The sequence below is a fragment of the Amphiura filiformis genome, chromosome 1 (genome assembly GCF_039555335.1).
Source record: "Amphiura filiformis chromosome 1, Afil_fr2py, whole genome shotgun sequence".
Lineage (NCBI taxonomy): Eukaryota > Metazoa > Echinodermata > Ophiuroidea > Amphilepidida > Amphiuridae > Amphiura > Amphiura filiformis.
Genome location: NC_092628.1, coordinates 7295779 through 7313332, shown reverse-complemented (window position 1 = coordinate 7313332; position 17554 = coordinate 7295779). Strand labels below are relative to the sequence as shown.

The 17554-nt window shown below is 35.9% G+C and overlaps 1 protein-coding gene across 3 annotated transcripts in view; it reads left to right on the top strand.

Annotated features, from left to right (window-relative positions):
• LOC140141584 (receptor-type tyrosine-protein phosphatase alpha-like) overlaps positions 1-17327 on the top strand; it is a 40135-nt gene extending 22808 nt beyond the window's left edge. For all 3 annotated transcript variants that reach the window (XM_072164450.1, XM_072165135.1, XM_072163801.1), the window contains 4 exons: positions 712-840; positions 1297-1448; positions 3397-3532; positions 7247-17327. In XM_072164450.1, coding sequence (XP_072020551.1) covers positions 712-840; positions 1297-1448; positions 3397-3532; positions 7247-7321 — 492 coding nt within the window. In that variant the 3' untranslated portion in view covers positions 7322-17327. The remainder of the gene's footprint in view (positions 1-711; positions 841-1296; positions 1449-3396; positions 3533-7246) is intronic.
• Positions 17328-17554: the final 227 nt, after the last annotated feature.

Below are 17554 nucleotides of genomic sequence, written 5' to 3'. Positions count from 1 at the left end.
TGACATGTAGATATTTGAAACCTAGATTAGCGACTGCGAAACTGTGCAGAACACATACAATCGCACAAAAACAGCTGAAATATCCTGCTATATTCAAGGCTAATTAAGATTTGTGGCCATTTAGCCCTGTGGATGACTTTTCCCTGCATTTTCACATAGCTACTTTCATGGGTAACAAGTGCAAATATCCATCTTCTAAAAATGATACGAGCAAAAAAAATGTTTTATTTTAAAATGTTTTTCAATTTTTTGCAAACATGTCAAAGTTGGGATGGGATGATTGAGAAGGTGGGGTGGGCATGGCCCATTTCAGTTGTAAACTACTGTTTGTCCATGCGATTTGATGGATCAAGCCCAACAAATGTTACTCACCTTCCCTGTACTAAATTTCATATGCCTTATCATCCAAAAACATAACTAACTCAACTACTGGTATTAAACACTAAGTGCAACTGGTAAAATCATAGTCCTTTCATGTGCAAATACATTGCATTGCATGTTGTATGCTATTATGTAAATCTTGTAGATTAAATATGCTCAATATTAGGGATGTATTTGTATTCTGTCAGTTTGGCTTGTTTTACGTTCTGTTTTATTTTTGCATTATTTTTTACTTAATCCAATTCCAATCAACTTCACCAGTCTCCCATGATTGATTGGACTCAATTTTCATGATTCTAACAACACTCAATGTCTGTTTTCTTTTACTAGGAGGTTTGCCATAGATACTGGCCAGACCAAGGTGACTCATCAACTCAAAGCTATCTAGCTATCCAACATGTGAATGAATCTGATCAGGGAGAGTATATCGTAAGGGACTTCCAACTCACAAACACAAAGGTGAGTCTCAAAGCTATCTAGCTGTCCAACATGTGTAAGAGTCTGATCAGTGAGAGTATCATGGACGAAAGAGATAACAGAAAAACTCCAAACAGTCAAAGTTTCAGCATCACCCGATAATGAGGGCCAATTGTTCCATGAAATGTGACAGGTGAAACTGCTACGCACGTACCGCATATTTTTACAGTCTGTCGCATAAAAGCGAAGACACGCAAAGCTCTATCACATATACATGAAGGCATGCAATGCTGGTGTGATACGGCACAATCGAATGATCTGCCCTCATGAATATGCAAGAGTTCACAGCATGCAATGCACAGGGACTTGGACTGTTGATAAGTAGTCTGTAGTAGTCTGTGGAAAGTATATTGTAAAGAACTTCCAACTCACAAATACAAAGGTGAGTTTGAGAACTTTTGAGAAATGTTTCAATTTTGTTTGTTTAATTCATTTCAGGGAGGTGGTCTGCGCAACATCCGTCAGTACCATTTCCAGGACTGGCCAGAAGTAGGCATGCCCGAGTCAGGAGTCAGTCTCATAAAGCTTATAGGGGAAGCACACAAGCACCAGAAAAATATCAACCAATTCCCCATCATTGTACATGGAAGGTAAGGGAACCACTGTCTGTGACCAGGAAATGAGGTTTAAAAATGTGTCCCAGATTTATCATGATGATAATAATGATGCAGGTACTCAAATATTGAGTGTAATCATTGGTATCAACTCTAAGGCCTAAAAAAAGTTCTTTGGTTGTTGTCAACTGACCGACCTTAATCTTGAGAATCTGGAAAAAGTTTTTACTGTACAAATGAATACCAGGGTCATGGGTTCGAGTCCCTGCAGGACCGGAAGTGGCTCGAGAAGGCGCAGGATACTTCTGTGAGCGGTTTGTGACAAAATGGTGGCAGCGGTGGACCCTGGTGTTTCTTAACACCTGGTGTTTCTTAACACCAGGTGGATCCATCCATTGGAAAGGGTTAGGTGTTCATATAGTGGCTGGCAGTGAGTCCAGGAAGTAAGGCGCGGGGACGCGCCTTACGAGGAGGGGGGAGCATTGTCACGGAGGTATAAGTGCATTAGTGTTATAGACCTGATGGGGAAGTCCTCTTTTGGTCTATTCAATAGCGCGCTCGCCTTTTAATCCCAGGGTCGTGGGTTCGAGTCCTGGCAACACCAGAAGGTTAAAGACCACCAATAGGCCTGGGCGATACATTGAAATACGACGAGGAACTATTTGTTTTCATGGCATTCGAAAAGACTGCATTAAAATCGCTGAAATTAATCAAGTTATATAGCCAAAAAAAACTTTTTAGAGTTTGATGCTTCAAAATGGTACATTTTCTCTCATTATATGACATTTTTGATGTAATAGTACCAAAATTCATACGCACGGCTTCGGTTTTTAGGAAATAGTCGCCCTATCATGGTGTAACTTTCAGCTTCGAGGGCGCACTGTCATTTTAAGGTGTTTACGGTTCAGTGCGTTAAAACAAGAAAAGTCTCAGGTCAACCTATGTTGAATTTTTGATCATTTGGCATCTAAATCATATAGTTTCACCTGATATTGGTGACGTTGAACTGTGAGAGTTCTGAATATGAGAAAATTCCACCCGAAATTAGGCATTTTCCCATTGAAACACGTGTAATACATAATTAGTGGTATTTAACCAGAAGTGGCTTGAGAAGGCACAGGATACTTCCGTGAGCGGTTTGTGACAATATATTCCCCAAAGAAGATAGGACTTCCCACAATGCATTTCAATTTTCTGCACTGATTTGCTATCTAAGGCCAAAAAAAAATAATTGTTTGTTTGTCCTCCACAGCTTTGAAAAAGGACGTGCGGGCGGGCGGATTTCTTTTTTTTTAATTTTTTTAATTTTTTTTTTGGATTTGGCGTATTCCTGGACCTAGATAGAGCTAAATGCTACAATCATTCATGGTGACTTAAAAAACCCAACATTTTGTTTCTTTAAAATGCAGTTAAAGTTATTTGTGTTCATGTCATAGTCTTTTAATGATTTCAAATCCAATGTATTTTGAAGTCACTAAAAATAATAGACTTTGACATGAACATAAGTTATAACTTTGCATATTGAAGACACAAAATGTTTTTGGGGGGCTTTTTTTTACTTTCAACCATGAAAGATCTTAGTATTTAGCTCTAGCTAGGTCCAGAGATACTCCAAATCTGAAAAAAAAAATTGAATTTCATTTTTTTTTATTAAAAAAAAATAGGAAAAAAAAATATTGGTCAGGCCTTAATCTGAGGAGCGGGCGGTGGGGGACAAACAAAAAACTTTTTTTTTGGCCTAATCTAGTGCAACATGGGTCGATAGTGATAGTGACAAAAAGTACCTCGATGAACAGAGCACATCCAGATCTTGCAAGATATGTTTATTTTGTGACAATCGACCCATTTTTTTCTAGTCTATTCTCAACATGAAAAGAAAGAGAACCTGGACAAAGCAATAGGAGTGTCATTTGATGTAATGAGGTGGTCTAACATGTTGCAAAGGATTCTGGGAAAGTAACAAATCTCCTCTGTTTATTTGCAGCTCTGGTGCCGGCCGAACAGGTGTATTCTGTGCTCTCAGCATCTTGCTTGCACGCATCCAGGCAGAGGGCGTAGTTGATGTTTTCCAGACAGTACGCACACTACGACAACAGCGACCCCACATGGTACAAGATCCAGTAAGTAATCTTCTTTTATGTGTCACATGATTTTTAAAGGTGAACCTCATTGAAAATAAAGTTATATATCAATGGAAAGCTTATGATGTCAGGAAGCAGAAAAGAATATTTTTTATTTGCCTAACGTACCAGGCTAGACAAAATCTCCATGGAAAGATTGGATATTGGCACCCCCCCTAAATTACAAAACGAAATCGTTCAAATTGGGCGCTTTCGTTGATGACGCCAGCTCGGGACACACAGTTACTTCCGGTTTGATTGTAAACACAATGTCCATGCATTACTGTGGCATGCCTCGGGCCAATGTACTAATTAAGTCATTGTCAACTTACTTTACATGAAAAATTTCTTCAATAAAATAAGAATAACATGAAGGAAACATCATGATCAAATCAAGAATGAAGTTCCTGAATAAAGTGTGTGATAAAAATGGAAAAAGTGCTGGCCGGGGTGATTTGGGATAGGCCAAGCCATCCACGATATCATAGGGAATATTACAGTAAAGCACGAAGAGCGAAGATTCGCCGAAGAACCGGAATGAAAACAGATTGCAAAAAAATAACTGCTAGTGCTACCAGTTCAGATCGTCACACCAAGTTGAGATAAACTTATCACAATGAGAAAATGAAGGAATAGAATAAGGTACATGTACAGGATTTTTTAATTATTTCTTAGCTTTACAACCGGTCATGTATGATAGGCGAACTCGTAGATACATCCCGGGAGATACATACGGGCCATGAACTCAGTGGCCGTCGCCGAGTGTTCGGTATCCGCGACTGTACTGTACTTGCAGACAAAATGACCGACTTGATATTCACATTCTGATATTTCCAACTTATTGCTACTTCATCAGCAAAATTTATTCCTGTAAATGTTCCAAATATCAAGGAACGATTGATCAAATCAACTAATATACAGAGAAGTGCTCCCGGAAGACGGCGCTGTTTGGGCATATCCGCCTCGCAGACATCAGCTCCTGCAATTTCTTCAGTATTTCACTACTACCATCATCCATACAACAATTACATGGATGTTTTTCTTTTTCAGTAGGGCTACACCGATTGTGCTATCATCAAGAACTGTGACAGAAATGACAATATTATAATTTAGATTTCAGAATTCCATCAAATAACGGTCTACCAAGCCTAAATTGTATTTATAAAGTATTTGTTTCTTTCAATTGTCAATTCATGGAAAGAATATTTTCCGCAATGAATGATATCCGACCGGGAATGATCACGGCGCTAGATATGAAAAAAAAAAAAACCTTTTTATGAGCTGGATTTAATGAAATCTTTTTTTGATTACTGCAAGACAATATTTTTTAGAAATCAGATATTTTAAAATGAATCAAGAACAGGGAATGTCACTTGATAAGCAAGTATTTAATTTGATGTTTATATTATTATGCCATGACCGGTCACCGGTCGCAGCAAGCATTTGCGCATGGAATTGATCACAGCGCCAAATTCGAACTCAATAACCCAATTATACCCAGCCAGTTTCGACTGATTTTGTCCAAAATTTACGGAAAATTTATGTGTTGACAATAATTCTATTATTTGCAACTTGAATATTCCTCTAATTTCAAGCTTAATTGCGAAAATGCATACAAAAGCAGACTTGATCACACCTGCTGCAACACACACCGCACCGCAATTGCTATACCGGAGGACGAACTTGGCGACTCGCTGTGTTTGCGCGCATATCCACCTTGGTCGGGTAAATGCTATTTCTTCAGCAGTAATTTACGCATCGTGTTCGGTATAAATCCATGAAACATTCTGTTTCACTTTTTCAGTACCGTACACTGATTGTACTATCATTAAAGAATCGTGACACAAGTGACAATATTTTAATTTTATTCAGATTTCAGAATTCCATCTACTAAGCCTCAATTGTACTTATTTTATAATAAAGTATGTTTCTTTCAATCGTATGATTGCGTGGAAAGAATGTATTTACCGCAATGCGCTAAATACATGTATGAAAACCTTTATGGGCTGGATTTGATGAAATCGGCGGTTTTTTTATTAATTTTTTGATTACTGCAAGACGATATTTTTAAATATCAGATATTTTCAAATGAATCAAGAATAGAAATGTCACAAACAAGTATGTAATTTGTTTTTCGATCATGTTTATTCAGTCCATGACATGAGCGGTAGCGGAATGGAATTGATCCCAGCGCGAAATTCAAACTCAATTACCCAATTATACCCAGCGAGTTATGACTGATTTTGTCTAAAATTTACGGAAAATTTATGTGCTGACAATAATTCTATTATTTCTAATATATATAGAAGGAACCAGCAACTTGAAGATTCCTCTAATTTCAAGCTTTATTGTGAAAATCAGACTTGCCGGGCAGCTTGCAAAGTACAGGAAGCAAGTCTTGTTTACATGTTTCCGAGTAGGATCACGTGACTCAAGAACCCTGAGCTCACGTCCACGAGCATTCTCAAGGTCATAGACGATTGATTTGGGTACTTTTTGGGCGCCTTAAAAAGACCAAAAATTCATTCATTTTTGAATTTTTCAGCTTTATTGGCCATCAAAAAAATCGGAAAAAATAATTTTTAGTATCCTGACATCATAAGCTTTCCATTGATATATAACTTTATTTTCAATGAGGTTCACCTTTAACTACCAAATCCGTAACAAATACCATCATCCTTTCTCCATCTTCTTTCCTTGTTTTCTTCTGCTCTCTCATCTAGTTTTCTTCCAGGTCAGTCATCCTCATCTCTGCTCTCGTCCTCCTTTCTCATCCCATGCAGGGAGTGTGAATTTCAAATGGAATTACCTGAATGGTTGACTCCATTTGAAATTCCCACCCCCCTGTGTGGGAGATTAAGGTCTTGTCTTCCATACGGGGTGTATGGATTTCAACTGGAATAGCCCATTACAATGGCAATTTTAATCCCCATGTGTCTTTTTGTTAAACTGTATGCATGTAAAATTACACATTTTTTGGGCAAAAATGGATTGATTTCGACTGAAAAAATGCGAGGGAAGAAGTCAATTTTTTTACAGACCGACCCTACTTGAAATGCCAGTCCATCATGCTGGGGTTTTGGACGCCTTACCTCAGATTCACAATTGCACAGTGGTGTACTGGCCAAATTTCCTATTGGAGACAAAATTCCAAAGTTGTCCCGCTGGCATGTTCCCAAAGTGACTTAACCAAGACAAATGTGTGTGTAGGATTGAAACTTTTATTTAGAGTTCCCTTTGGCACTGTGTCCCAAAGTTTGGTATACATATTCCGTAAAAACTCGATAGTTAGCATATGTGCTTATTATCAAGCATGCAAACATGAAGAGTCCCATCCGCAAAAGTGTAAAGGGTTTTGAGCAAATCATCGATACACATAGTCATATATGAACAAGTAAACCTGCAAATGTGTGTCTCAACCCCATTAGCTCAGTTGGTAAAGCGCCGGACTATGGTCAAATTTCATGTTTTCAAAAGCGCTCGATAGTAAGCACATATGCTAACTATCGAGTTTTTATGGTATATAATACACAGCAGTTCATTTATAGAAGTCTGTTGTACGGGTAATAGGTCAACCAATCAAATACTTATGGGCACACACATCGCGCTCAGCATAACATTGTTTCGTTTTTTACAGTTTTTCTCAAATAAAAAAAAAATGGATATATATTTTGCGTACTAATTAATTTGTCTATTTTTCTGTTTGTTTGACAGACTCAATACCAGTTCTGCTACAAAGCAGTTCTCAACCACCTGGACTCCTATGGCACATATGCAAATTACAAGTAGAGCAGTAAACCACCTACACCGCAGTCGCTAATTTTCACTGTGAATATTGTTCATGGCTAATGCCACAAGGGTTTGTGAAATTATTAGTATACAAAATTAATTTAATGAACCCAGACAGCTGGCATGTGGCTGTATGTTAATGAATAGTACTTAACATAATTTGTGAAATTAACCGTATGTACAAAATATTTGCCATTATTTGTTAAATGTGAATTTTCATGTCTTGTACTCAAAATAAAAAAAAAAGTTAGAATTGTTTTACAACAATGCAAATGAAGGGATTGAAATTGCTGATTTTTAAACAAAATGTCAAAACAAATTGAAAAATATTTTAAGTAGTTCTTAATGTAATCAATAAATTGGAATGTCTTGACATTATTTATATTTTCATGTCTTATTATAAACATTTGCAATTATTCAAATCAGCCTTCATTTGCATAATATTTTTACATACCATTAATTTCACAAAGCAAAATGTACTTCCAAGTAGTTGTGTGAAAATTATACTTCTGCAAAAATTAAGTCATGCAATGTGTCTATTATAGTACCATTATGTGTCTTAGAAGACTATGCAAAGTGAATCATCTCCACCTTTATTCAAATTTTATTCACCTAATTATAATATTGAACTGTGACTCTGTAGATGAGATATTGATATATCGTAAATTCTCAATGGCGCTGGTGTCTGTCGTTTGAGAATGAACAGATAATAGCTGTAGAACAAGGTCTCAATACACTCTTAACCCCATGAGTCCTACCTGCTGATTGGTTAATGAAGACTATTATGAATTATTGAGCCAATCAGCAACATTGTAAGAATGGTGGTAGGGTTGAAGAAGATTGAGCTTTAATAGAAGCTGTATTTTAATTGGTCACTTATATATGCGTAATCAACCAATCAAAAACGCTGTAACAATATGCGTGGCTATTTTTTACACAGATATGCAGGACATGCTTGTAATGGTGTGTATATATATATAGAACTGAATTTTGAAATTAAATTTTAGTAGTAAATTTTCATGACATGTAAATATTTCATATTGATTTATATTTTGTAATAATTATGAATACATAATTAGGAATTATTATAATATTGAAACAGCTTTTAAACAAGATGTGTACTATATTTTTTAAAGCTGTGATCGTAACAAATGCTTGGTTTATTGCAGTACTGATGGCTTAATGGAATCAAAATATTTCAGATTATGATATTTGCTTAATCTGCTGTTTGCAATTTTAGCTTTTAATGATAATAACAAAAGAGATTTATGAAACGCCTTATAAACAAATCTTAAAGTACTGCAGAGTCTATAGAGCTGACCAAAAGGAGCAAACACAACATTAAAAAATAATGGAGAGCAAAAAACACAGAGAATTAAAATGTGTGCAAAATGCTGGCAACCATGTCACACAAAGCAATGAAAAACACAACATCTTTTACTTCATTCATGACCCTTTTATAGGCACATCCTGACTTTACTAGAATTAAAAGGACACAATTTTGCCTGAAAATACAAAGCTCATGGAAAAATACATAGCTCATGTCACATACTTATGTGCTATAGAAATAATGTCACATATTGAAACAAATGCTAGGCCTACATGTGTTTGTGGAGTCACCTTTTTTTGATGTCTTTAATTTTTTATTTGATCAATATGCTGTTATTTCCATTTAATTTCACATGAACACCCCCACACGAATGTGTTCATTCAAATAAAATATTAACTGTAATTACGAGCTAGCTAGGATTAAGACAGTCAAGTTGGGGTTTAGGAGCCTAACACTAAAACCTAACCATAACCCTAAATTTAATCCATATTGCATGGGGTTGTGGCAGTTATTTTAAAAGTCATGCTAAAAATGACTAAATATGTGATTCAAAATCAAGTCAACATTCCTTCAGGACACGAAAATAGGATTGCAATTATTAATAGCCACAGATGATACAGTACTGTTTGTTAGCTAGCTAAAGTGTGTGTACTTATTATAGTACTGATAGTGTAATTACAAGTGTACTAATGAGTATTTCAGATGTGGATGCATTGGATTTTACCAGTTGAAATCCATATAACCCTATGGAAGACACAACTTTAATCTCTCACACATTGGGAGTAGATTTTGAATGGAGTCATCCATTTAGGTAACCCCATTTGAAATTTACACACCTGTGTGGGAGATTAAGATCATATCTTCCTTAGGGTGTATGGATTTAAACTGGAATACCCCATTTTGAGAATGCATACCAAGCTGGCTGTATTTAGCCCATGCAAGTCAGAAGTCCACTCTAAAGCAGGACATACTATTATTATTATTATTATTTATTCTTTCTTTATTGAGGGTTATACTGCTTCAGTGACAAGCACTGCTTTTCAAGCAGGCCCTCAACGCTTGTGATGTTATCCGCATTCACATCCACATCTGACCTATAAAACGTGTCTCTAGTCAGGAGTAAGATTTAGATCCACAACATGATGAAGTCAGTCTTCCTGGCAGTACCTGCTATGACTAAGGCTTCCATGGGTAGAGTCTTTGAATGAGAAAAAGAGTTGTAAAAAGCTCCTCAAGTTCATAAAGAGAGGTTTAGAAGAGATTTGGACCAGTGACAAAGTAAGGACCAGGCGATTCACTGAGAGGAGCTAAAACACACATTGTATATGGAGCTTCGGCAGAGCTGTAGATGATAGTACAATCACACTAGTCCTACTTAAAAGACAGTTCCTACAAAAAGTGTTGTTTCAATAATCATGGTATCTGGTTGATACTGGGTAAATTGGAGAGCGCAGAAGAGTCCTGTATATGCAATGAAATTTATTCAAAATTTTGGTAATTCCGAAAGTCTTCAAAGTTAACTCAGAATATGTCATTGTCATTGCGTCACATCGTCACTGCGCATGTTTGAGTACTCAATGATGATGTCGACATCAATGATGATGTAACCTGGCTAAATTTGCAAAGACTTTCGGAAATGATTGAAATTGTTGTATTTAGATTAGATACTAATCTGTAAGCTTATCTCCTGAATCTAAAGTGCCCTTTATGTGTACTCCATGTGCCTATGTGTACCTACCTGCCATTTGTTATATAAAGCCTTGTTCATGATTTTTGTTATGTAACTTGCACTGTGAACCATAATGGGCTATTGAAATCCATACACCCCTATGGAAGACATGAGCTTTATCTCCCATTTCAAATTGAGTTACCTGAATATGTAACTCCATTAGAAATCTACACTCCCTTTGTGGGAGATTAATGTCATGTCTTCCATAGGGGGTGTATGGATTTCAACTGGAATAGTCCAATGATCTCATTGTCAGTAGCATAGTTCATTGACCTGAATTAACAATGCTCAGAATTTGACCTCAAGTTGTGGAGTATGAGTACCCAGCATATTCAGAGGTCATTTTACACACATACAAGCATTGGGGGTTAAAGAACTGTGTCGTGATAGATGAGAATATTTGAGATTCTGGGTTCAACTCCATGTGGAAGACAAGATGCGCAACAGTGCGCACTCCTGGGATGTGGATCAATGTGAACCCATCTAGTATGTTCAGACAGCATGGAAACATGAGCACCTACATGCACATGACATGTCGCCATGAGCGCCCCACTGTAACACACTTAACGCGCTCACTACATGATCATTTCCCAGATGCGGATCTGAATGCAATACAGACAGTTGCTGTTATTAACGCGGATCACAGGAGTGCCATCAATTCACATTGATCGGATCCAGCTCCCATGTGAACCCACCAATCATCATGATAATGTGTATTTTACCCATTTCTTACATTTCCTTAAAAGCTGCAAGCCTAGCAATTGATAATTATTCCAGAATATCATAAAATGATGTAACTTTTGATGTATTTGAATAATATGAAATGCATGATTAGTTTTAAATATTGTTAGCTACATAATGCTACTAATGGCAACTTTTGGCTGCATTTCAAAATCAAATCTCGGCAGTATGTGATTGAAAGTGCACTAATATCATATTTTATACTTGAACAATGTTATGCAGATCTACTTGCTCTCATGACAAATTCCCAATGTCAATTGTCATCTTATTCCAATGTAGATGGGACTCAATTTCTGTTACTCCAAATTAAAGGAGCATTTCATATTTTGTATATTAAAGGTGCATTTCATATTTTGTATATTTTGTCAGTTATCACACTACATGAAATTATTAAAAAAAACATTTCTCGGGAATTAGTACGAGCAAATGCAGGACATTTTAATCACAAACTTGGCATAGTTTGAGCAATGATGAAAATTTATATCAAATAATAAACAGTACAATTTGAAAATATTTGGTTATATAGGTATAAAACTCAAATATGTGACATTGTTGAGTACTGGTAATATTTAATGCCTTTTTATTGTAAAATGCTTGCAAATATATTGAAGCATATAGTACTTGCGTGAAATTATAATATTGAAGAAACCTTGAGTCATATTGCAAAGTAGTTTTGTGTTTAGTTTTGTTTATATCCAGCTGACAATTTAGTTGTATAAAAAGCTTGAATATCAACTTTTTTTTGTATATATAAGCTCATGATATTAATATTTTATATGAATAATGAAAGCTTTACAATTTGTACCACTAAAATAAATTTTACCCGATAATGTGAGCAGAAATTATGTACTATTTACAACTACTGTATCTTTCAATTAATTTTTATACTATGATAACAATATTTGCATAAATAAGACTATTTTTATATGCACTGTATGTATCCATGTGAAAGGAACGGGCTAGTCCAGTTGAAATCCATACTCCCCCTATGGAAGACCTTAATCTCCCACAGAGGGAATGTGAATTTCAATTGGTGTTACCTGTATGGGTGACTCCATTTGAAATCTATACTCCCTGTGTGTGGAAGATTAAGGTCAAGCCTTCCATAGGGGGGTGGATTTCAACTGGAACAGCCCAGTATTGTTGTGTGTGTTGTAACAGGTAATAGTGAAGTTGAAAAATAATATTTTGTGTTTATTTATGATCTGTACATTCAAGGGACAAAAAGCGAGCAAGTTTACGGTACTTAAGCATATAAATTCTGTGCAGTCAGAAATTCCCCGGAAACTCCGCACTATAAACACCAGCCATATCCGGAATGTACTATATGTCGACATCCTTTTAAACAGATGGATAGTGGCACACTATAAATAGTCTGGGTTAAATTGTGTGCAGCATAACGGGAAGTATGTACATAATAATATTCTGCTTTGTAGTTATGACCTTGATATGGCTGAGGTCAATCGGCATTTTTAGGTAAAGTAAATTTGATTCACTGTCGTAAACAATATGCTCAAAATTCCCAGACAATAACAAGTATCTTGCATTTGATGTGAATTTTTCAAGAATTTCATGATTTCTTGTGCACATATTTTTCTGGAATGGTCCATATTGTTATGAGTTTGACATAGTGACAAATATTGATTTGCCTCTGTTAAATTCATGCTATGAATGAATTCTATTGAATTATAGAATAGGATGTCACACAAGAGAGTCAGAGAGCAGTATATCAATTATTTAATGGTGATCAGCGTGATGATAAGTGAGTGAAAGAGGGCGCCATACAGGGTTAATTATGGGTGCAGTGCCACATGTCTGATCCCTGTTCTAATAATTCAAGAGAATTCAATTTTAACAAAGACAAATCGACATTCAACACTCTGTCAAACTTCCAATATGATTATATGTAACCGGCAACCACCTACACTGAAAACAAGCTGATCCGTTAAAACTTTGTGAAAATAATTTGAATGGATTCTCAAGCCATATTTTGTCAACGTGCTGCAAAGTAAGAAGGAAAATTGTACCACTTACTGATTAGGAATTTCAATACCTCAAAAGTGAAAGTCGCACATACCATTACTTGTCGGTGGTTACATGTAATACCAGTCCTTGTACAGAGCAAGTACAGCCACAATAATGGAAAGGTGTTAATATTTGAATGTATGCAGTCGTTATTTTGTATAATGTATCGGTTGTTTTATATAAATGAAATAAATTATTGGTTTGTATGCATAATTATTTGAAACTGGTGTCAAGTGTATATGCAAAACTGCTTTTGAATGGGGCAGCCTCATATGAAAGGCAACCTGTCAATGACATCTATGTACTGTTGTAGGGAACTATTAACCTGCTGATGGATGGGTACCATTATGTGATACTAAGTCCCACATGAAGCAGAATATGTGTGTAAATGTATATGTACATAATAGAACTTTGCCTTTGGAACTGGGATGTGTGGATGAGTGTTATTGCCCAACGTTAATTATATGCATCATCTGAACTAGTCCAGTTGGAATCCATACACCCTTTATTGAAGATATAACCTTCAACATCCACACAAGGGGCGTGAATTTCAAATGGGTGTTACCTGAAAGGGAGACTCCATTTGAAATCTGCACCCCCTGTGTGATAGATTAAAGTCATGTCTCCCATAAGGTGGTGTATGGATTTCAACTGGAATAGTCCCTTGAGAGTGGAAGTAGGGAAGGTCATTGCACTTTTAACATATTATATGATTGAACTCTACCTTACTGTATGAGGTAAATTAATTTGCGCTTGGAGTTATGTATATTTATTTAAACCACTAAATTTTATGGTGATCTCAAATCAGGAATCATAATTCAAACTTGATCAAACAGGTGATTAATTAATGCCTTTATAATATAATCAGCAACATTTCAATGTGGTATCATTGTTTACCTTGATCACCTCATGATCAGGTAGGGTTCACCTCATGAATACTACCTGCTGATTGGCTACAAAATATGATATAAGATTTATTGAGCCAATCAGCAATATGGTAAGATTGAGCTTAAATATTTATATATAGAAGCTGTATTTTAGTTGGTCACATAATTAACCAATCAGAAACAATGTAAGCAAGGCATTAATTCTCAGGGGATAAACCTGGTTTAAGCCATATTAGCCCTCATGTAAGCCATATTAACCCTGGTTGACACCATGTTAACCCAGGTTTAAGCCATGTTAAATACAGAATCCAAGATTGAATTTATGTAAATGTCTGTGAATGTATGAAATCTTGATTTTCAAAATGGATGCTAAATATAGAAGTCTTTCATTATTTTTCTGCTGCTGTAAGGTTTTTTTATGATTTAAAGGAAATGAAAATGTGAATCATCTTGTCGTATTGTAGGCTTTGTTTATTGTACTCTGTATGTGTTGTTAGTGTTTATTATACTGTTTGGAACAAATTAAATTTGGAGGTTGGGGGTTCAAATCAAATCTCATTAAGGTTTTAAACTTTTTTTGGTACTATTGTAATTAAGATGAGCATTGTATAAAATCATCTTATTGGACCAGGGGTGGATATCACTAACATGTACAACACATCATAATTATAGTCTGCAAACCATTGTAAATCTAGACCCTGGTTTAAGCCATGTTAACCCTGGTTTAAGCCATGTTAACCCTGGTTTAAGTCATGTTAACACTGGTTTAAGTCATGTTAACCCTGGTTTAAGACATATTAACTCTGGTTCCAGCTATGTTAACACTACCATGTAAATCCTATGGATGAGTTGCAATGGATTTGGGAAGTATGATAGGTTTAGGACATATGGTATATCGCAACTTTTTGTGAACTTCTTCTATTATAATGTTTTGTCTTGGTGACTTTGTGACGTCAGCGCATATAGGCAGCTGTTTCATGGCTAATCTAAACCGTTTACATGTATACCAGCACTTTGAGCGAACACTTGTGTTGAGGCAGCTATTTCACTTGCGTATCTGTGCAGCTTTTGTAAGTGTGCATGTGTACACCAGCGCTTTGAGCGAATACTTGGGATTCGAAGCTGAGCACAATGCAATGTGACGTCACTGATTTGCCAAAGTGAAATATATTATGATTTTGTTATTGGTGTATAGATAAAATATAGGGATATGGAAATGAGGCCTGTGGTTCAAATCCAGTTCAGGCTGAATATAAATCAAAGCATTGGCTTCCAGTTCAAAATGTACTGTTATATTGTCAACTAAAAGGAGAGTTATAAGCTAATGGATATTGTTCAACATTCTTAAGTCATATTAGTATATAGGTTAAAATCTGTTGATATGTGGGAATAAATATCAACAGTATTATGTGAGATCAAATTTAAAAGGTAATTGCTAACTTTTTTCTATCTAAAATATGAATGTAAGACATAAGGAATTCTAGTACTTATTGATCAAGTCTTTCACAACAATTTGGTGCGTTTGAAATTGCAATCGCAATCATGTGGAATTTATTTAATATTTGTTGCTCAAATTATGGAGTAACATTTTTTTGGTAATTTTGTACATTTTGTTGCCATTTTTAATTGTAAATCCCACAAGTTTTTATTCCCAATGCTACACAATTCCACCATACCCAATCCCATTATATGCAATCCCGAGTCCTGCATAGGTTCACTCTGATCCCCAATTCTGAATAAAATTATCCCAAGATCATTGTTTTTCCCCTATATCCAACCTTAAACTTCATGTTGAAATCCATACACCCTCTATGGTAGACATGACCTTAATCTTTCACATAGGGTTTTAAATGGGGTTACCTGAATGGGTGACTCCATTTGACATCTACCCCGTGAGTGGGAGATTAAGGTGATATCTTCCATTGGGGATGTATGGATTTCAACTGGAATATCTGTTTGTTCCATTTTGTGAAATTCCCCATATTTATTTCAGGGTTTATTGATGATGTAACACAATATATCAATAAATGCATTGTATGCAGTAATTTGTTTATGTTAGAGTAATTTTTAATCATTATTAAGATATATCTACTCTGATTAGGTTACCATAGCAACAGTTGCCTAGGTAACCAAGCATGTAGACAATCCATGGTGATGGGATTTTTCATCTGTAAATAGAATGTTTTAAAGTGGTGTATTGGGTAACTAAATTGGCCTTCTGGATATAGGACCAAATATATGAAAATGATAAGTTTTTATAATGAATTCCAATTTTAAGCAAAATTTGTGCTATATATGTGAAGTTACAAGTCACAAGGTGATCAGATCTGATGGAAGAAGATGATAGATAAAAATGAGTAGAGATCAAGAGGGTCAGGGGCAAACCCAGGGGAGCTACTCCAAGTTTGGTTTGGGTAGGGATGTGTCTCGGAGAATCTGAAAGTGGACCCAGATTTAATATCAATTTTCCAAGGAAATTTGACCCATATTTATACATGAGATTTTTGGTCAAATTTAACACAATTTTGTGAAATGTTGAAAATTTTTAAAAACGGAGTAGCCTACTTTTGTCAAATTTGAAAAAAAAGACTCATTTTTATATCAAAATTGACTGAAAAGGGGGCCATTTTCATACCAGAGGCACATCCGCTTATGGTCAGGGGGGGGGGGGGGCAAATTATCTTCAAGAAAAATATGTCACTAACCTGTTCATGTGAATGTTTAGTACTATTAAAATTTGTTTAAGTAAAATGTGTATAATGTTTTGTAGAGATGTGCTGCTGTACTTAAATTAGTTAAAATTTATATTTTCTTTGTTAATTAATCAATAAGTATATACTACTGTTTAAGCTATTATTTTTGTGAGGGTTTATTTGTACAAATTTGTGAATAGAGGTCGCAAATTTAACAACACACAAATGTGAACTGTTGTCATACTATAACATTGGTAAGGCATGCATTGGGTTACTAGAGATGGAATCCAAACACTGCCTATGGAAGACTTGAGCTTAATCTCCCACAAATGGGTGGGGGGGTGAAGATTTCAAATGAAGTAACCAATGCAGGTAATCCACCCACCCTGTGTGGGAGATTAAGGTCATATCTTCCATTGGGGGTGTATGGATTTCAATTGGAATAGCCCATTTTGCGAAATTTCCTGTGACGCAAAAATAATCTCTTACACAGTCCAACTTCATTTCACCAAGGTGTGATATCTACACAGTACTCAATGAACACATCAGCCTGGGGTGGAGACAATTGAAATACACAGTATATAATGGCTTTGATACTAAAGTTGTGTCAGTTTGTATCTTTGTGAGTTGTGATTTACTTTACTTACCTTCCACTTTGCCCACCTATAGTCCATCTTGTCTCAAGTTGAGAGTGCCATCAGCCCGTTTACACAGTTGCTTTGTCAGCGTATGGACAAAATTGCCTATTTACGCGTGTGTATATGCCGATTCAAAACTGCCACTGCAAAATCCAACATGGTGTTACTCTCAACTTGAGACGTGACACAA